The 19,731-nt window shown below is 54.8% G+C and overlaps 2 protein-coding genes and 2 pseudogenes across 4 annotated transcripts; 2 read left to right on the top strand and 2 right to left on the bottom strand.

Annotated features, from left to right (window-relative positions):
- Positions 1–92: 92 nt before the first annotated feature.
- On the bottom strand, positions 93–9,736 carry TRAPPC6A (trafficking protein particle complex 6A). Of its 3 annotated transcripts, none has more exons than XM_027515494.1 (6): positions 9,417–9,736; positions 2,341–2,408; positions 2,074–2,191; positions 1,485–1,568; positions 1,223–1,316; positions 93–391 (listed from the first exon to the last, which is right to left on the bottom strand). In XM_027515494.1, the coding sequence occupies exons 1-6, from the start codon at positions 9,498–9,500 to the stop codon at positions 360–362; spliced, it is 480 nt and encodes a 159-aa protein (XP_027371295.1). In that variant the 5' UTR covers positions 9,501–9,736; the 3' UTR covers positions 93–359. The 3 variants fall into 3 exon arrangements, with proteins under 3 accessions (XP_027371295.1, XP_027371294.1, XP_027371293.1); XM_027515493.1 differs by having other exon boundaries at positions 2,074–2,217; positions 9,400–9,676; XM_027515492.1 differs by having other exon boundaries at positions 1,485–1,613; positions 9,417–9,676.
- Positions 9,737–9,942: 206 nt separating this feature from the next.
- Positions 9,943–13,313, top strand: BLOC1S3 (biogenesis of lysosomal organelles complex 1 subunit 3). The gene is made up of 2 exons (XM_027515491.1): positions 9,943–10,096; positions 10,564–13,313. The coding sequence occupies exon 2, from the start codon at positions 10,572–10,574 to the stop codon at positions 11,172–11,174; it is 603 nt and encodes a 200-aa protein (XP_027371292.1). The 5' UTR covers positions 9,943–10,096; positions 10,564–10,571; the 3' UTR covers positions 11,175–13,313.
- Positions 13,314–16,415: 3,102 nt separating this feature from the next.
- Positions 16,416–18,071, bottom strand: LOC113876355 (annotated as a pseudogene).
- LOC113876356 lies at positions 17,916–18,522 on the top strand (annotated as a pseudogene).
- The last annotated feature ends 1,209 nt before the right edge of the window (positions 18,523–19,731 follow it).

The following is a 19,731-nucleotide window of genomic DNA, read 5'->3' as shown; positions in this document are numbered from 1 at the left end:
TCCACACTGGGCCCATGACACACACAGTCGCTTTGCCCCTACCCCCAGCACTCTATAGAGTGCCCCCCCTCCACTTTCCACTCTGAGTCTGGTTCCACCTACAGAACCTTTATTGAGCGCCTCCCTGTGGAGGGATGTGTGTGATGCAGACCCCCTCCACACCAGCCCCGAATGCCACGGGGACCACCTGGCCCCCGGGACACCCCCACCTCCCTCTGACACCCATCTGTTGGGCATCTGTGACACCCTGCAGCGCGGGGACTCCGGTCTCCCCGGCACCAGCCCCCAGCACAGGCATCAGCAGGGTTCTCTGGGCCGGGGTGCCGTGAAGCTCATCTGGGAGTGGGACCTGGGGCTCCTCAAAGTTTCTGGATCACCACCTGGAACTTACCTGGAAGAGAAGGGCTGGCCTGAGCTCGAGGCTGGGGCCGGAGGGGAGAGGTGGCACCCCAGCCGCTCTGAGCCGTTCACCCGGGCCCTGCACCCTCAGCCTGGGTGGCCCTGGCTGGACCTTGTTTCCTTGCTGGCCTGAGATGGTGGTGCCCCAGCCCCACCCCCGGCCTGCGCCCCAGGGCTGTGTGGGTGGCTGGGGGCACGATGGGCAGGCAGCAGGTCAGGCATGTAGGTTGTGGGGGAGGGGCCTGGCCCAGTTTCAGTGGCACGTATGGCTCAGATCGTGCCAGCTCGGGCCCCAGTCCTCCGTGATGCGTGGCCCTGGGGACCGGCAGAGGGGAAGATGCCCAAAGGAAGGGTGCGTGGAGGGCTGGTCGCAGGCGGCCCCCAGGGAAGGGTGGGGCCTCGGCTTGTCCGATGGGGGGCACTGCGGGCCAGCAGGACCCCGGGGTCAGGAGGACACCCCCTCACACTGGCTGCCTTTGAAGCCCCTCAGCCCAGCACCCCGCCTTCACCCAGGTGACTCCTATTGTGTCCACCTGGGTTCTCACGCTGGGAAGAGTGTTGGAAACCACTAGCCCAGGTCCTTGTCCTTGGCTCTCCCCTCCAGGCTGGCACGCCCAGGGAGGCAGTCTAGGAGGACATCGGGGGCAGGGCCATGGATGGGCTGCACCTGCTGTGTGGCCTGGGCCTGGGACTTCAGCTCTCTGGGCCATAGATTCCCATCTGCAGTGGGGCTGGGCGGCCCAGCCCCACCTCTGCGGCCCCTGGGAGCAGGGTGGGCCCCCTGGCACACTAGAGGGATGGGAACCCCCCCACCCCAACTCACAGGCGGGCAGGGCTGCCACGGAGGCGGTGACCAGGCTCTTGACGCCCAGGGTGCTGAGGGTGCCACGCAGGAGGCCGCAGGTGAAGGCCAGGAACTGGGGGCGGGGGACACGGGTCACCGTGGGTGGAGCAGGGGGAGGCCAACACCCCGGGGCCACGCGGGCTTGAGGGTTCACAGCAGGGTGGAGTGGGTCTGCCTCCCTCTCCCAGGGTCCTGGGCTTGGGAAGAGGCCTCCACCCCGGGCCAGAGTCCCGCCTGGTACCTTGGGCGCTTCCTCCAGGTACTGCAGACCCGAGGCCATCCGAACAAGGAGGGGGAAGCTGTTGTCCTGCAGGACGTAGGTCCCCTGGGGACAGAGGAGGGTGCCAGGGAGCCGGAGTGGCGCCTGTACCTTCGTGGTGGGGGGGGAGGGGAGGCAAGGGCCCAGCGCTGCCACCCTGAGGTCCAGAAGGACCCTTCCCTCAAAACGGCTGCGGTCGGTCTTGGGCCATCCTTCGGGGCTGTACGAGGACCCGTGGGCCCTCCGACCAGGGCCTGGTGTCCTCCCCTCCATGCCCCTGCTGCGCAACTTCCAGGGTGCCGGATGGGGAGAAGATACAGCCCAGGCCATCAGGCCACCAGCCGGGCCCAGCGTGGGCGCCTAATGGGAACGAGGCTCAGGTGCAGACAAGCTGCGTCAGGCCGAGGCACGGCCGCCAGCCACGAGGGGCCTGTCCTGGGCCCGGGGGGCCAGTGCTTGTGGGGAGCCCCTGAGCGGGGCTGGGCCTGCTGTGACTGCCCTGAGCCGGGGTCCCCTCCCTGGGCTCCCAGGGCTCTGGCTTCTGCCTGCTGTCTGCCTGGGGGTCACCCACCTGGTGGTTGGTACGGAGGCTGTCCATCTGCTTGTGGAACACAGCCACCCACAGGTCTTTGCACAGGAACTTGAGGATGTCCAGCTCTTCCCTGAAGGTTAGCGTCTCCCGGGGCAGCCTGCGGCAGACACCGCGGGGGCCAAGCTTGGGGAGCCCCGGGGTAAGGAACAGGGAGGAGACCGGCCCGGGATCCTGTGTGGAGCGAGGCACCCTCCCCACCCGTTTGCCCAGGAAGGGACCCCACTGTGGGTCCTGCCCGCCTCTCACCTCTCGCCCAGGGCCTGGCCCACGCGGAAGCCCATGCCCTCCAGGACCAACAGGCTGGTCTTCTGTCCCTAGAAGGCCAGGGAAGGGAGGCTGAGGGGCCCTCGGCCACCTCCAGCCGGGAGCCAGCCGGTGTGGCAGCTGAGGGGGGCTCGTGCGTCCCTGCCGGTGCGGGGAGACAAGACCCGGGATAGAGGGCTTCCTGAGTGGCCCTCAGGCCCCACTCAGCCTCACCCCAGGACACACGGGGGTCCTGCCCAGGCTCGGCCTCACCCGTTGTCTTTCCTCGCAAGTCCCATCACTTCCTGCACGCACTTTCAGCGTCCGTCCTTAAACGCCCGGTGGGGTAGCACTCCTGTCACCCCAGAAACTCCAGGTGACTTGCCTGGGGCGAGCAAGGGGGCTTCAGTGAAGGGGCCGCAGGGGTGGGCCCCCGGACGGGCCAGCAGGCGGGCGAAACGTCAACTGTGATTAGGAGGCCTTACGTATGAGCCGAGACTCCTGGGAGGGACCTGCAGGGGCTCAGGGGAGGCAGGGGTGGCCGAGTGGCCTTCTGGGGGCCAGGTCAGGGTCCCGCGGTGGGGGTGCTGAGGCGTGGGGACCGAGCGGCAGGAGGCCGCACTTGGTGTCTGTCCATGTGTCCTGGAGCGCAGACCGCGTGGCTGGAGGAGAGCCGACCTGTGTACGTTGCCGATCTGTGTGACCCAGAGAGAGCTGAGCGGCCCCGACTCGGGGCATCAGAAACGCCAAGACGGCGTTAGGGGGGCTGGGCACATACTGGGCCGTGTGAGAAACATGCTGAATGAGCAAAGTGAGGAATCGGGACCTGGGCCTATGCTGTGCCAGCTGCCTTGTGCAGACCCTTGTTTAACAGCCCCGGAAGGTAGGTTGTGTTTCACATCTGGAGACCGGGGCACAGAGGAGTTAGGTCAGACCTCCCAGGGGCACCTTTGGACCTGAGCAGGTCTGGCTCCTGCATGTTGGTGGCTGACAGGCAGGTGATCAGGGCAGCACTCGCAGCTGCCCGTGCCCCAGAGAAGTGGCAAGGGCTGAGGTTGGCCGAGGGGAGGTGCCAGGAGTGGGTGGGAGCCGGAGCAGAGGTGCCCCGCGTGATGGCCCCGTCCTCTGCTGGGCCACGCGACACCCAGACCGTGGCCCACCATTCCGCCTTCCTCCTGTGGGAACCGGGCCTGGGGAAGGACACAGCTTCCTGCCCGTGACACCGGCGTGTGCTATCTGGTGTCCTCGGCACGACAGGGCTGGCCGCGGGGGCAGGGGCAGGCTGACTCGATGACTAAGGTGGTCGAGGTCTGAGCTCGGGTGTGAGGGGCAGAGAGGGGAACACATGCCTGGTGGCTGGGTCCAGGGTCCGGATCCTTACCAGCTGTGGGCCTGGGGCAGTGGCCAGCTGCCCTGTGCCTCAGTTTCCTCCCGTGTAAAACGAGGACCTTCCCAGGGCCCTCGTGAGGATTAAAGGAGTGGGTAAGTGCAAGCCAAGCACCCCGAGTCGGGCTCGGGAAGCGGTACTGTCGTCATTTGCGGCCTCTGCACCTGTCAGCCTGCTGAGAAGCTGGGGATGGCAAGAGGGAAGGAAAAGCCCACGAAGGAGGGGCTCTGTTCTGTGGGCGGACGAATCTCAGCACCTGGTCCCCTGCCCGGCCCTCGACAGGCCTCTGCCACTCTTGCACCACCTCCCTGCTCAGGGGAGCTCCTGGAGGGGGCCGGTTGGGCTCTGTTTTGACCAAGTGCACCTGTGTTCCCAGGACTCCCCCATTCATCCTGCGGTCACTTCCTAGCTCCCCTCCAGGAGCTCGCACACCGTGCCTAGTGGGGATGACAAGGTGGGGGCCCAGTCTCCCAGGGGCGGGTGACTGGCAGCTCGCAACACAGCTGCTGTTGCCGTTGACCCCATGGCCCTCGAGAGAGGCCAGGTGAATATCTGCTACACTGCAGAGACTGGGGATGGGAGGGAGAGGGGGCATAAAGCAAGCAGCGCAGAGGAGAGGCAGTGGGGAGGGCGGCGGGGAGGAATTGACAGGGGGTGGGTTTTGGGGGAGGGGAGGGCGGCAGAGCTGGCACACCCCAGGCCCTGCAAAAGCTCCCCTGACACTAGGGGGTCATCACTGCTACGGAGGGAGGGCGAGGGGCCTCTCCCATCCTGTCCTGAGCCTCTGGAGCCCAGCCCAGAGCCAGTGCGTTTCTGGGCTTCCCGCATCTGGTTTACACAAGAGCCCACGGAGAGGAACTGAGATGATGGGAGAAGCGGGGCAGGGGGACCCCCTCAGAGAAGGCTTATTTAGTGTGGGCACCAAGGGCACCCATGAGCAGCACGGGTGCTCAGAGAAAGGGACGAGCCGACAAAGGAACATGCATAAAAATGAACGTGGTGACCAAAACAAATCTCTTTGCAAGGGAGCGAAAAAGAGAGAACTCTGGAAAATCGCTAAAACTTCACAGATTGTTAAGGGAAAAAAAAAGAAAAGAAAAGCTGACACGTGGAAAGAGACCCAGAAAGTCTACGACTCCTCTGAGTGCCACAGATGGAACGACAACAGGGGAAGAAACGATGAAAGAGGAAAACGTGCTCAGCTGTGCTCGGCTAAAGGCGGATTCAGGCATCCAGACTGAGGGCCACCGAGCTCCGAGCAGGAGGAACGCGAAACAAGGAAACCACACTGCCTCCCCCGTGCCATCCTGGACTGCTGGGTGGCGGGGCTGCGTGCCGGGCCCCTCAGTTATTTGTGAGGATCAACCCCCACCGGTGGGGCCACTCTGCTGGCCCAGGGTGCGGCAGCCCAGGTCCTGCCTCAAGCACAGGGAGAAGGGATGACTTCTGGTTTCCCCAGCGTCAATGGCCCCAGAAGACGCAAAAGAAGTATGGTGAGGAGACTTCCCTGGTGGTCCGGTGGCTAAGACTCTGAGCTCCCAGTGTGGGGGATCCGGGTTCGATCCCTATCAGGGAACTAGATCCCACATGCCACAACCAAGGATCCCATGTGCAGCAGCTAAAAGACGGAAGATTCGGCGTGCTGCAATTAAGACTCAGTGTGGCCAAAGAAATAAATTTTTTTTCCCTTAAGAAAAGGAAGTGTGGAGAGTGACCAGGTGAGAGCACACCTCCCAATCTGTCACTCGCCTTCTCCCCCATCATCCACCAGGCAGTCGCCAGGATAACCGCAGACCCCACCTTCTCCGCTGACACTCGGGGAGCTCGCCCAGTCCCCGTCTGTCTGTGCTCTGGACTCCTCCCCTGCCCAGTCTCTATCCCATCTCACCCACGTGGCCAGGGAGGACCTCCGAAGAAGTAAATCTGAGCCCAGCAACCTCAGTTTAAACCTTCTACGGCCCCTGCCACCCTCAGGACAGAGCCCCAGTTGGCTCACAGAGGCCCCACTGCTGGCTCTGTGGCCTCAGAGGCACCACGCCCCGATGCCATGCACTTTTCCAGGAAGCAGGTGGTTTCCCAGGCTCCGGCCTGAGGACAAGGACTGTATCTGATGGCTGCTCCACCCCCACCCCCCGCCCAGGCCCTCCAGAGAGAAGGGGCTGGCTGAGTGCCCAGTTGGCTTCGGTGGACAAGGGCCCAGCCCACACGGCTGTTCCCAGGCCTCCAGAGAACAGCTCATTCCCACGCAGGCTTCACTCCTCTGCTCACAGGTTCCCCTTATCGTCAAAGCTCCTGAGATGGACAAACCACAGCCGCCTCCTCTTCCTCCTCCTCCCCTGCCTCTTCCTCCCGGAACTTTTCCAGCTCAGATAACAAAGGCCCTTAGACCTTCCTGTTCCTCCAGCCAGCCTTCCACTCAAGCCATAACCCTCCAGGAGAATCCATTCAACAGCTACAAATAACCAGGCAGGACGTGGAGATCAAAAAGCCCTAAACAATGACTGTGGCTCCTGAGCGCCTGGCGCCGGGGACAGAGATGAACCAGCCACGATTGCTTTCCTCAAGGGGCTCCAGGGCTGGTGGGGCTGCTGCCACAGACAAGCTCTGACCCGGATGCCCGAGTCCTGATTTTGCCTCTGATCCCGGAAAAGCCCTTCCTGTCTGGTGCCCCAGTCCCTCTCCTGTAAAATGGGATAATAACGTCAACCCTGGAGGGCTGTTCTGAGAACTAAATCAGAGAAAGCACTGTGCTGAAGCCACGAGAAGTACCCAAGAGGCAGACAGGACGCTTGCTGGACCAAAAAGAAGGAGCAGAGAAGGGAGGGGCCAGGGGCAAAAGAGAAAAGACTGCGGGAAAGCCAGGCAGCTGCCCACGATGAGCAGCTGAGGAACAGGGTTTGCCAGCTTGAAGGAATGTGGGGAGATGGTGGTCCTCACTCTGGCTGCACACGGGAACCACCCAGGAGCTCTGAGGTCCAATGTCCGGGCCACCTCCCAGCCCAGCTCTGCCGGAATCCCTGGTGCAGGGACCCCAGCACTGGGGCTGCGGAGGCAGCCGGACAGAGAGCCATTGCCAAAGATCGTGGGCACACTTGCGCTCTGAAAATCCTGTGCTGAGCAAAGCTGAGTAACCGCGTGCCCCCACACTTGCTTGGCCACATCAAAATCCTCCCAAGAGTGTCAGGGAAGATGCTGAAACAGGTGAGAGTTCATAGCACAGGTTTTGGGAGTGAGAGGCCCAGTTACATTCCTGACTCTGCCACTTGACAGCAAAGACTCCATCCATCAAAGCGTCTGTTCCTCGCCAACAAAGCGGGGAGGATCATGCTGACCTCCGTGGGTTGTTAGGCGGATCAAATGAAATCAGGAAGGTGAGGCCCCTGCGGGCACCTGGTGGGCGTTCCTATTGGCCACAATACTAAGTGAACCCAGTCCCCACCCTCACCCTCCACGGCACAGGGGCTGCGCTCACTTCTTCAACAGATCCACACTGGGATTTCCCTGGTGGTCCAGTGGTAAAGAATCCGCCCGTCAGTGTAGGGGGCACAGGTTAGATCCCTGGTCCTGGGAGGTTTCACACACCGTGGGGCAGCTAAGCCCCTGCACCACCTCTACTGAGCCCATGTGCCACAAACACTGGGGCCTGCACACTCCAGAGCCCACGCTCCACAAGAGAAGCCACACCAGTGAGAAGCACCGCAACTAGAATAGCCCCTGCTCACCGCAACTGGAGAAAGCCCAAGTGCACCAACAAAGACGCAGCACAGCCAAAACCAACCAAATATAAATTTGAAAATATATACATCCATTCTGAGGACCTACTCTATGGTCATCAACGCAGAGCTGGTCCCTGCCCACAGTGCAAAGCACGAGGCCTGGCAGAGGAGACGGCGGTAACTAAAGGATCATAATTCAGGTTCGTATGGTGGTGTGGGGAATGTGCAAACAAAACAGAGATACCCCCACTTCCGCTGAGGGCTTCCCTGAGGAAGGGACATTTGAACTGAAGGATTAATAGGTGTCAATGTAGTATCGACGTGGCAGGTAAAATAAGCTGGAAGGTGAAGAAGGGGGCTGTTATGGAGCGGAGAGGAGGGAACCCACACTGCAACAGGGAGGGGACAGATGGGAACTCTATTTAGACAGTGGAACAGGCTGGGCCTGGCCGATGGCTGGAGGTGAGGGAGTAAAGGTGGTTATTGCAGACCCTTGGGTTCCTTGTTTGAATGCCAGGATGGATGGGGTGCTGGGACACTGCAACCCTCTCCCTGGCACACAGGCCAGCACACATTCCCTCTCCCAAGTGTTATCATTCTCATAGCATTGCCCCAAGGTACAGTGTAGATGCATTTATCTGATTTGTCTGTTTCCCCCACTACAACATAAGCTCCAGAAGGCAAGGGTTTTGCACGGTTTGCTGAGTAATCTCCAGCCCCTACAGCAAGGCCTGGCACCTTGCATGTTTTAATAGTTAAGAGTTTGTTGACTCTATGTTGGGATGATAACAAGCAACAGCCTTGTTAGGGCTCCTGGATTGGGAAGGAAACATACATCAATAAAAATGTCTTGCATATTGATGATGATGACAGAATAATAATGAAAGAAGTGGGCATAGCACCCACTTATTAAGCATCTGCTTTCGCCCTCACCCTTTCTTTTTAGTACCAGATTTTAAAACAGAGCTCCATGTTTTGAGGGCTGATTATGTGTTAGACATGGAAGTAAGTGCTTTAAAGTCTGAGCATTTTTCCTAAGGACCAACTTTCAAAATTCCAAGCACGCTCTAAGGCCTCCTCTTGCCTGGAATGTTCTTCCCCACTACTTATCCCCAGGGCTTGCTTCTTCCCTTCTTTTCCTCAGAAAGGCTTCCTCCACTATCCACCACTCCATCCCTGTCCCTGATTCTACTTAAGTTTTGTTTATAGCACTTCTTACTAGCAGGTGGCACATTTGTTGCTATTTTTATTGTTTGCGTGGGTGCCCTGCTCAGTTGTGTTCAACCCTTTGTGACCCCAGTCTGATAAGCTCCTCTGTCCATGGTATTTTCCCTGCAAGAATACTGGAGTGGGTTGCCATTTCCTCCTCCAGGGGATCTTCCCGATCCAGGGATCCAACCTACGTCTCCTACAGTGGCAGGCGGATTCGTTACCACTGAGTCACCTGGGAACCCCATTGCTGGTGTAAATTCCCTACTAAAAGGTTAAGCTTTGTGAGGACAAGGAAACAAGTACCTGGGGAACAGTAAGTGCTCAGTAAATTTGTTGAATGAATGTCTCACCGAGTCTTAGGTGCTGTTACGATCCCATTTTACAAGGGAGTAAACTGAGGCACGCAGAGCGAATCACTGGCTCTCACACCCAGGGTGAGTGGCGCAGGCGGGACTTAACCCGGGCAGTAAGTCCTCAATATATACCAAGCAATCGTAATTACTACCCTCTTACTCTGTGTCAGGTTTTGAGCTAGGAGCTTGTCCCCGAGCTGTCTCGCACAGTTCTAGGAGTAACCCGCGAGGCCAGCCCTGTCCGGACTCGGCTTCGCAGAGGCGGAAGCCCGCAGTAGAGGTCTCCCCACGATCAGGGGCTGGGCGGGTATTCGTCCCGGGCCGCTGCCGCGCCCTCCGCGCCTCCCGGGGGCCTCGACTGGCTTTTCAGCCACGGCCCGTGGCTCCTCCCTACCAGGACCCGGCGCTCACCCCGGGGCCGGGGTCTGGATCTTGAGCCCACAGCTCCGCTACCATCTCGGTGTGCAGAAACTCGAACAGTGCCGGGTCCGCCATGCGCGGGTCTCAGTCGCCTAACAACCGCTCAGCGTCTCGTGTTCTCATTGGCCCAGTTGGGCAAGCCCCGTCTCCTGCTTCTTAAGTGCGGCCCACCCACTCCTGCTTCCATTGGTGTTTCAGGCTAGCCCCGCCTTCCTTTCCTGGGCTCTAGGGGTGCGCGCGTAAACCCGGGGGTCTAGGGGGAGGGCCTGCTTTGTCTGTAATGGCCGCACGGTACAAGCACCTCCGCCCTTCCCGCTGTTTCTTCACCGTTTCCGGGTCCTCGAGCGTTTCCATTAGTCCAGTCTCTGGTTACACGTGACAGCTCGTCTTTTAGACTCTCTATTTGTCCACTCTTCTCGCAGCACAACCCGGAAGCGCCAGCCCAACCGCTTTCCTATTGGCCGTGCCCTTATTCACGTGGCTCTTTACAGAAGCCCCAACATCTGGTCTGGAGGGCTTTCTTCCTGTTTGGTAGCCGGGCGGCCAGGTGATAGGCCGCCAACACCCGCCCAACTTTCTCCCCTATTGGTTGGGGCTACCGCGCTCCTCGGTAAAGACGCCGCACTTCGGATAGGTAGAGGATCCCGCAGGCTCGGAGCTCTGGTGACCCGGTACGGTCTTCGGTGATAACGCTCGCCCCCCCCGCCCCTTGTGCATCCTCCCCCAAGTCCAGTTGGACTGTTACCCTTTCTGTGATGGAGGCCCTGGTTCCCGAGCGGTTCAGAAACCCGTGTGCTTCCTAATCCGTCACAGGTTAAGAGGACAGTGTGGAGGGTGTGGTCTCTGCTAGGAAGCAAAATCAGGAAGAGTTGAGTTTAGGATTCCGGGACCTCGTGTCTCAGAGTCTTGATCGAGCTGGTGGCCCTCAGTTTTCCCATCAGTACACTGAAGAGTCACAGTCCAGTAGTTCCTACCATCATTAGGGATGATGGGCTCAGTTTGCAGAAACTGAAGCCCAGGCAGGCAGTGACCCCAGATTGTTAAGATAGTGGAGGGGGTGAGAATCCAGAAACTGCGGCTTTTAACCACTGAAGGGCGCCCGCCTCTCATATCATCCTTTCCCGCGTCTTCTCCCTAGCTCGCGCCATGGAGTCTCAGAGTCGTCGGCGGAGGCCGCTGCGGAGGCCTGAGACTTTGGTGCAGGGGGAAGCGGCCGAGTCGGACTCGGATCTCTCTGCGTCCTCGTCGGAGGAGGAGGAGCTGTACCTGGGCCCCTCGGGCCCAACGCGCGGCCGCCCCACGGGACTGCGAGTGGCTGGGGAGGCCGCGGAGACCGACTCAGACCCCGAGCCGGAGCCGAAGGCTGCGCCGCGGGACCTGCCTCCGCTCGTGGTGCAGCGGGAGACGGCCGGGGAGGCCTGGGCGGAGGAGGAGGCCCCGGCGCCCGCCCCTGCGCGCTCGCTGCTGCAGCTCCGGCTGGCTGAGAGCCAGGCACGGCTGGACCACGACGTAGCGGCCGCGGTGAGCGGCGTGTACCGCCGCGCGGGCCGTGATGTGGCCGCCCTAGCCGGTAGGCTGGCGGCTGCCCAGGCAGCGGGATTAGCCGCAGCCCACAGCGTGCGTCTGGCGAGGGGGGACCTCTGCGCGCTGGCGGAGCGTCTGGACATCGTGGCCAGCTGCCGCCTGCTGCCCGACATCCGCGGTGTGCCGGGGACGGAGCCTGAACAAGACCCCGGACCGAGAGCCTAGCCGTGACCCACTGTCTCCACTGACTGTGCCCTGGGGGTAGGCCTTGCGGCCTCTTGACCTGGCTCTCTGCTCTGTTTAGCCACCCACCCATCTTGCTGTCACCCTCAGGGATAACCTCGCCCCTGGATAATGCTGTGTTTATGTGTGTGTGTGTGTGTGTGCGTGTGAGTGTGTGAGTGTGTGTGTGTGTGTGTGTGTAGCCCTGATGGACCTTAGCTCTGGTTCCTCCCCCTGGGCTTGCTTCCTGGTTCAGAGCTTGTGTCTGAACTTGACTCCAGCTCCAGGGTACCTGCTAGGTACCTTTGATCTGTCTCCCTCTTAAGGGCTCATGGAGCCTCATCTTTCTTTTCTCTCTGCCTTCCTCAGTTTGGTTTCTTTTCACAGGAGCTGGGCCTGCTTCTTTCTCCCCACGGGAGCCCCAGAATCCAGTTGAATGTCAATTCCCTGATGTCTCCCTTTACTCCCTTGGCTCTGTCTCTCCTCTTGCCCCACTTCTGGAATTTTGTCCCTCTAATCTGGACCCTTTTTCTGCTCCCCAGGCTTGGCCTTGATACCATCTCCACCTTCCGGTCCTCGCTCTGCCACCTCTTGGCTGCTTCTCCTTGGGCTTAGCCCTACCCGCTTGGCCTGCTCTTGTTTCCTGTGTCCAGCTCTACCCTTGGTTTTGATCCTGCTGCTCTTCGCTTCTCCCATTCTCTTTAAACTACCTGCTTACTTCCGGGCTCCAGGGATCCCCTATGATTTTCTTCATCAGGTCCAAGATGAGGCTCCCTCCTGACCCAAGGAGGTCCCCCTCCCAGCTGTCCAGGCCCAACGTGGCATCTCCTCAGGCCCAAATTGGTGTCTCCTTCCCACCCCCAGGCCAAGATTATGCCTTCTGCCCGAGCTCCAGGTATGAGCTCCAGGCTTCGGCCTGACTCACTAGGCTGAGAGTGCCCCCAGCAGGCACTGAGGGCCCGGTACAGACTCACCCGGAACGTTATGTGCAATATGACAGCACTTTGCAGATAAGGACCACATGTAGTTTGTTTGTTCACTATGTTCCGCGGATGCTATTGGATGCTAAACTGCTTGGATTTCTGGGTTAGCTCCTTCTGTCTCCTCCTCCTCACTGCTCCCTCTTCTCCCAGCCCCAGCCCCTCAGTCCCATTCATATGCATTCCCTTCCCCCACTCTCTTATCCCAACCTGAGCTGAGATCTGAGCTCCCAGGATGAAGTGCTGAGGAAGAGCACTGTATGGCAAACTCATTAAAACTCAAGGCATTCACTGATATGATCAGTTCCTCTTATCTCCCCATCTAAGCTGGGGGGCAGGTCAGTTGGCGTTTCTGCTGCAAATGTGAGTCCCAAGAAAGAGATCCTTCCCACCTGGCCAATTGAAAGTGGACCTGTAGCTAGGAAACTGGGGCCCCAGGTTTTTTCACCCTGGTTCTGCACTTGTGTTTTGTTCATTCACCACACATTTACTGAGCTCCTGTTCTGTGCCTGTCCTGAGCCAAGCATTGGGGATGCCCCACCCAGGCTGGGTCCTCTCAGCTGACAGTCCACTGGGGAAGACAGACATGAAAATATTATTGTATAAGTGGATAGTCTTAACTGTAATTTATACTTTGACTATAATTTTTCTGGCATTGTGGTTAGTACCCTAAAGAAATGCAGGAGTTTTGTGAGCTTGTAACTGAAACCTGTCAGACTTTGTTTGAAGGATGGTTAGATGGCTTCTGCGAGGAAGTGATGAGTGAGTTTGAGGTGTAAAAAAAACCCTGAAGGTGTAAAAAGATGAAATGTGGGGTGGAAAATTGTGAGCAGCAGGAGCAGCATATGCAAAGGCCCTGAGTCAGAAGACGGCATATCGTATTTAACAACAGAAGAGGGTGATATCTTCTAGCCTGTACCTGGAATGGGGAGACCAGGGGAGATGGGGGTGGTGAGGACTGTGCTAGCGGGGGCCAGACAAAGCTGGACTTTTAAACCAAGTGAAATCCTTGGTCTTTATTGAGCAGCCAACAAGTAGAGAATGATGCCATCTGGTAAATGTGTTTTGTGAAGGAGCCTCAGGCTGGTGCTTCTGCAGTGTGGTTGCTTCTGAAAAATACCCAGAAATACTGGTTTTGAAATTAAACGTCCTTTTAAATGTACAGCTGAGCTCAGAGCATGGGAAATCTGTACCCAAATTGCACACCGCAGTTGTCCTGAGTATTTGCCAATACCAGATACTCAAAGCCTTGGTTGTTTTTTTTTAAATAACATATTGAAGTATAGTTGATTGACAGCGTTGTGATCATTTCTGCTGTACAGCAAAGTGATTCAGTTGTTTTTGTTGTTCAGTCGCTCAGTCATGTGACCCCATGGACTGCATGCAGCACGCCGGGCTTCCCTGCCTTTTGCTATTTCCCGGAGTTTGCTCAAACTCATGTCCGTTGAGTGGATATACGTTCTTTTTCATGTTTGTTTCTATTATGGTTTATCAGAGGATATTGAATATAATTCCCTGTGCTATACAGCCGGACCTTGTTGTTTATTCTATATACAATAGTTTGCATCTGCTGACCCCAAACTCCCAATCCTTCGCCTCCCACCCTCTTGGCAACTACAAGTCTGTTCTCCATGTCTTTGAGTCTACTCTGTTTTGTAAGTTTGTTTGTGTCCTGTTTGAGATTCCACATGTGAGTGATATCATATAGTATTTATTTTTCTGTGTGACTTCCTTCACTTAGTATGATCATTTTTAGTTCCAGCCAGTTTTCTGCAGATGGCATTTCGTTCTTTGTTATGGCTGAGTAATCTTCTATTGTAGGCATATGTCGCATCTTCTTCACCCACCCCCTGTCAGTGGGCATTTCGGTTGTCTTCACGTCTTGGTTGCTGTAAGTACTATGAACATTGGGGTGCACATGTCTTTTTGAATTATAGTTTTGTCTGGATATATGCCCAGGAATGGGATTGCAGAATCATATAAAACCTTGGATTTTAACATCTGCTGGACCTTGGGCCAGGCGGTTTGGAGACAAGCAGAGGCCCCTGCATAAAACTTAGTCCCTTGAAGAGCTACGTCTTCAATGAAAGAATGTGGTAGAAAAAAAACCCTGAGTGATACCATTGAGGCACACATAGGGAGCTTGTCCATTTTGGCTTGGGCTGTGCGTAAAGGGACTGTTTCCTCAGGGAATTCATAACTACAGGCCTTTCTTCAGGCCTGATTAGGGTTTGGGTTTACCCTTGTAGAGCAGTCCGGGAAACCAGAAATGAACTGAAAGTAGGCTGCAGCCAGGGGAGACACCCTCAGCTGGCCTCGTGCGGAATTACAGCAGATGAATGCAGACCAAGCAAGCTCACAGCTGAAACATGCCAGGCGCACCTGATGGCAAAGTGATGAACTAGTGCGGGCTGCTGGCTCCTTTCCCCAACTTCAGCCTCGGAGAAACTGGAAAAAAGAACAAAATCAGGATCTGAGGAGTAGAAAAATGTTGAGAAGTCTTCAGGGACAAAGAGAGTTCTGGTTCTGGCATAGTATACTGGTACTTATTTCTTTGTAATAAATGACTGAAAACTTAGTGGCTGGAAACAACTGTTTTATTATGCCCCAGATTCTGTGGGTCAGGAATTCCAGCAAGGCTCAACTGGAAAATTCTTTGGATCCTTGGAGTAATGACTGAGGTCACTCAGTGTTCAGCTGGCAAGTGGGTTGGCACAGAGGATCCCACGTGATTTCACTCAGGTGCCTGGACTACGCTTACTCAAAGATTAGGCTTGCTGACTGAAGTGTCTATCAGCGGCCTTCTCATATGGCTCAAGCTTCCTCCTAACATGGCAGCCCCTAAGTAATCAGATTCCCTACATGGCAGCTCAGGTCCAAATGTATTTCAGTTTTCTTACTTAAAACTTTTTTGGCCACACCATGCAGCATGTGGGATCTTGGTTCCCAACCAGGGATCAAACCCATGCTCCCTGCATTGAAAGCACGGAGTTTTAACCATGGACTGCCAGAGAAGTCCCCAAGTATATTTCAGTGTACAAAGTAGAAGCACTCGGGAATGTTTTCTCAGTTACTAGCTAGTCGCTAAGTCCAGCCAAGGTTCAAAGGCAGGAGTGGAGGGGAAGGAGACCTGGACCTTTGATGAATGAGTGTCCGCATTTGTGGATGTATTTTGAAATCACTACAGGTAGATTGGGGAGTGGATTGTGAAAGAGGCTCTTGACTGTTTTGGTCCCTCTCTTTGATGTTGCCTTGGATAAATGATTGAGACAACAGCAGCAGCCACGAAGACCCTCTGGGGAGGGTGAGGTCACATCAGGGGTGTTCCAGATTCCTATTTTATTTAATGGGTTATAAGATATTCCTCGCATTGCTTTGATGCTCAAATTGTGTCCAGTGTGACCAATAGGATCTCTTTTCGAGCTGGCTTCTGTGTCCTGTGGACATTTCTCCATCATTGTTTGAATACTTTCTTGCTGACCAGCACGAGATGATCTAGGCACACCTTGTATTTTTCTCTGCCTCAACCTTGGAATCAGCCATCTGTGCATGGGTCCCTGGTTCCTTTTAGTGGGAAATGGTGTTTAGAAGCCAACATGTGGGTGCTGGGTTGCTACTCCCAGGCCCTCTCAATGCACAAACCTAAAACAAAAACAAAGCAAGCAAACAAAACTATGTAACCCCTGTGCCATACACACATCTTAAAATTGGTTTTACTTTCAGAGCAGTTCACAACAAAATTGAGTAGAAAGTACAGGGAATTCCCATATGCCCCCACCCCTGCCCCTCACAGCCTCCCCACTATCAATATCCCACACTTGAGTGGTACATTTGTTACAGTTGATGAACCTACATCAACATCATTACCACCCAAAGTCTGTATTTTAGAGTTCACACTTGTTAATACATTCTATTGCGCATGCTTAGTTGAGTCTTGACTCTGTGAGCTTATGGACCATAGCCCGCCAGGTTCCTCTGTCCATGGACTTCTCCAGGCAAGAATACCAGAATGGGTTGCCAATTCCGTGTCCTACAGGTTTGGACAAATGTATAAGTGATAGTTACCTACCAGTAGACTGTCTATACGGAATAGTTTAGTTTCCCTGACCTAAAATTAATCCTGTGTGCACTGTCTCTTCCTTCTTCCCGTCCCCCAACCCCTTGGCAACAACTGATCTTTTTAATGTCTCCACAGTTTTGCTTTTTCTGGAATATCATATAGTTGGAATCTTACAGTATGTAGCCTTTTCAGATGGGCTTCTTTTGCTTAGTAATATTTAAGTTTCCTCCATGTCTTTTCGTGGCTGGATAGCTCATTCCTTTTTTTTGTTTTTTGGCTGATCACTGGACTTTATTAAGGTGCAGTCCCTGATAATTACACAGAAGCTACTTGCCTAAGCTGAAATCCTTGAGGTTCACGAACTTAGTTACACAGATAAATGGCATGTTGATAGGAAATATCCCCATGCCCAGGTGATGAAGGCTGGGGTGAATGAATCTGCACACTCATTTTAAGCCATTAAAACAGTTTGTGGGCCACACAGTGGTCCCTTGTGTGCCAGAAGTCGAAGAGCTCCTCTGCAGTGGTGTTTCTGTGACCTGGAGGATACATGCTCATCACAGCGTTCTGGCTGCTCCCGAGCCTTTACACATTTCTCCAGCTGCTCGCGTTGCTCTCTCACTGTTGTTAGGGGATCCACTAATTCCTCCCCCTCTTCCTCTTCCCTGGGCTCTCCGGACCCAGCCAGCATCCTTTCTTCATCCTCTAGCCCCATGTCCGGCTGTGTTTCTGGACTCAACATAAGCAGCAACAGCCTAGTTCATTTCTTTTTAGCGCTGAATAATATCCTATTATCTGGAGGTACCACAGTTTGTTTATCCATGCATCTGCTCTAGGACATCTTGGCTGCCTCCAAATTTTAGCCGTTATGAATTTAAAGCCGCTCATTTGTGTGCAGGTTTTTGTGTTGATACACATTTCAGCTCCTTTGGGTAAATACCGAGGAGCATGATTGTTGGCACACATCGTTTGTATTTCTTTCTGTTCCACTCGGGCATCACGGGTTAGGACTTTTCAAGGGCAAAATCCTACAGACCTAGAAAGCATGGAGGACGATGCCACATGTACTTGGAAAGATGAGAAGCACACAGATGAGTGAAAAGATCTTAGCAGTCCTGAGAAAAATGATCTAGAAGAGACTGACAGTTGAGAACCAAGCAATTGAAGCAGCAGAATTCCCTCAAACTGCAGGAATTGTTTGAAACAGCTACTGGGAAGGCAAAAATAAGTTGATTGAAAGTCTGCCTAAGCAGCAGCCAGATCCCTGATAGCCTCTCCTAAATGCAAATGAGGCAGCCACAGCTCCTGTGTTCTGGAAACAGTCCGGGGGTTCATTCTGGGAGTGGAGGTGGTGGGAAAATACAAGAATATTTGTCCTAGATGGGGTGTGGTCAGTCCATTCTGAAAACAGGACTGAAAAAATGAATGTACACGGTTTCTCTACCTCACCTAAAGCATAAAAGTGAAGATACAGAAATGTAAGCTTCCAGGACTTCCCTGGTGGTCCAGTGGTTAAGGCTCTGGCCAATGCAGGGGGCATGGATGGGTTTGATCCCTGGTCTGGGAACTAAGATCCCACATGTCTTGGGACACAGCCAGGAGATAAAATTTAAAACATTTTAGAGGGGACCCGCCACCATCTCAGGTCTCTCAGCCTCACTATGGCCCACAGGAGGGAGCTGACACCTGGGTCCTCTAATCCTTATGGAGAACCAGCCTTGTATTTCTGGGAGATAACCTGGAAACAAGCAGGAAACGCAGCCTTCAAAACAGTGCTGCCTCCTAGCTCCACAGTGGGATTATCCAGAAAGCCCCTAACGGAGGTCGCATCCCTCTCCTTCCACACCTCCTCCAGCATCACCAGGCTGAAGTCACCCGCACCTCCTCCAGAGAAGCCGTACAATGTACTTCTCTGACCCCAAACCACCAGTCTTCGAGGGATTGCAGTGTGACTCCGTTTCCTTGGCGTATTCATAAAATAGTTCACTCAGTGAAGACAGTGAAGATTATTGACGACGCTACCCTGCTTCTGATGTCCTGCACCAGGAAGTGGTGTTTTGTTTTGTTTTTTAAAAAGTCTTATGATGTAATCAGTGAAATTTCACCTGAATTTGGATGGATTGTGGGACATGACCAACATCAGGCTGTAGACCTCTAAGATTGAAGGCCCCGGGCTGGGTGGTGGTGAACTCACCAAAGCAAATAACACCTGTGAGGTGGTCCTGCAGCAGCCAGTCAGCGCTCTCTTCTCATGACACTCCGTCCTTGCTGTATAACTTTGAATTCATATAAATCCTTTAAGGTGCCAGTACAGTTTTCCTCTCATTTTCTGTTAAATTTTTTTTAAGAGAAAAAAGAAATGTAAGCTTCCTATTAGAGTTGGCTGATACCCTGCCTTGAACTGGGTCAATTTACACACACACACCCCTCCCCGCCATTCCCTCGGGAGTGCCCATTTCCTTCCAGTGGCAAGCACAGCGTCAGCACTGGGTTGTATCTTTGCCAATCTGATAGGGGAAAAATGGCACTCAGTGTAGTTTTAAATGGCAGGAAATGAAATTAAAACCACAGCATGACAGCATTTCACGCCCATCAGGTTGGCAGCATTTTAAAAATCTTAACAATACCGATTATTGGTGTGGAAGTGAAGCAACGGAAGTTTTACAAGCTGTGGGTAAGAAATGGACATTAACATGACTGCCTGGGGAGACAGCCAATAGCTGATGATGTACCCATGTCACACCCATCTCATGTTCTGTGTTCATAGAAACACTGGTAACTAAATGCCCATTAACAGGCGAACAAAGATATATGTTTTGGTATACTGATAAAGAATACTATACAGCAGTGAAAATGAATTAACTAAAGACCCCTACAACAAAACATTGGCTTCCCTGGTGGCTCAGTTGGTAAAGAATCCACCTGCAATGCGGGAGACCTGGGTTTGATCCCTGGGTTGGGAAGATCCCCTCGAAGCGGGCATGGCAACCCACGCCAATATCCTTGCCTGGAGAATCCCCATGGCCAGAGGAGCCTGGCAGGCTACAGTCCATAGGGTCTCAAAGAGTTGGACACAAACGAGCGACTAAGCACACAACATCAGAAGACCGGGGCAAACTGTAAAAGAATACATTCAGGAGGTTATCCTTCATCTAAAGTTAAACAACAAGCAAATGACTGGTATGGATTCCTGGGTTTGTAAGTACATGCTCTATAAATTTAAAGGAAAGTGGGAGCAATAAAAGATTCCCCAGTTGCTTCCAGTGGGCAAAGAGAAGGGTGTCTGTCACAGGGAGGAGGAGTTGGCAGGTTTCACCTAAGTTGTGACATTTTGCCCTTGAACTGGATGGTCAAGACAGGGTTATTCAGGGCTTCCCTTGTGGTCCAGTGGTTAACAGTCCCCCTTGCAGTGCAGGGGACGTGAGTTCGATCCCTGGCCCAGGAAGATCCCACATGCCGCAGAGCAGCCAAGCCCGTGCACACGACCACTGAGCCTGAGTGCTGCAGCTACTCAAGTCCA

The sequence above is a fragment of the Bos indicus x Bos taurus genome, chromosome 18, assembly GCF_003369695.1.
Source record: "Bos indicus x Bos taurus breed Angus x Brahman F1 hybrid chromosome 18, Bos_hybrid_MaternalHap_v2.0, whole genome shotgun sequence".
NCBI lineage: Eukaryota > Metazoa > Chordata > Mammalia > Artiodactyla > Bovidae > Bos > Bos indicus x Bos taurus.
The sequence above is the reverse complement of the archived record's forward strand: the minus strand, read 5'-3'. Positions and strand labels throughout refer to the sequence as shown.

Coding starts and splice junctions, on each gene's coding strand:
- BLOC1S3 (XM_027515491.1), top strand. CDS start 10,572: ATGGAGTCTCAGAGTCGTCGGCGGAGGCCGCTGCGGAGGCCTGAGACT.
- TRAPPC6A (XM_027515492.1), bottom strand. CDS start 9,500: ATGGCGGACCCGGCACTGTTCGAGTTTCTGCACACCGAGATGGTAGCG. Junction 1,614..2,073: donor GCCTCCGTACCAACCACCAG/GTGGGTGACCCC, acceptor CCCACCACGAAG/GTACAGGCGCCACTCCGGCT. Junction 1,317..1,484: donor ACCTGGAGGAAGCGCCCAAG/GTACCAGGCGGG, acceptor CCCCGCCCCCAG/TTCCTGGCCTTCACCTGCGG.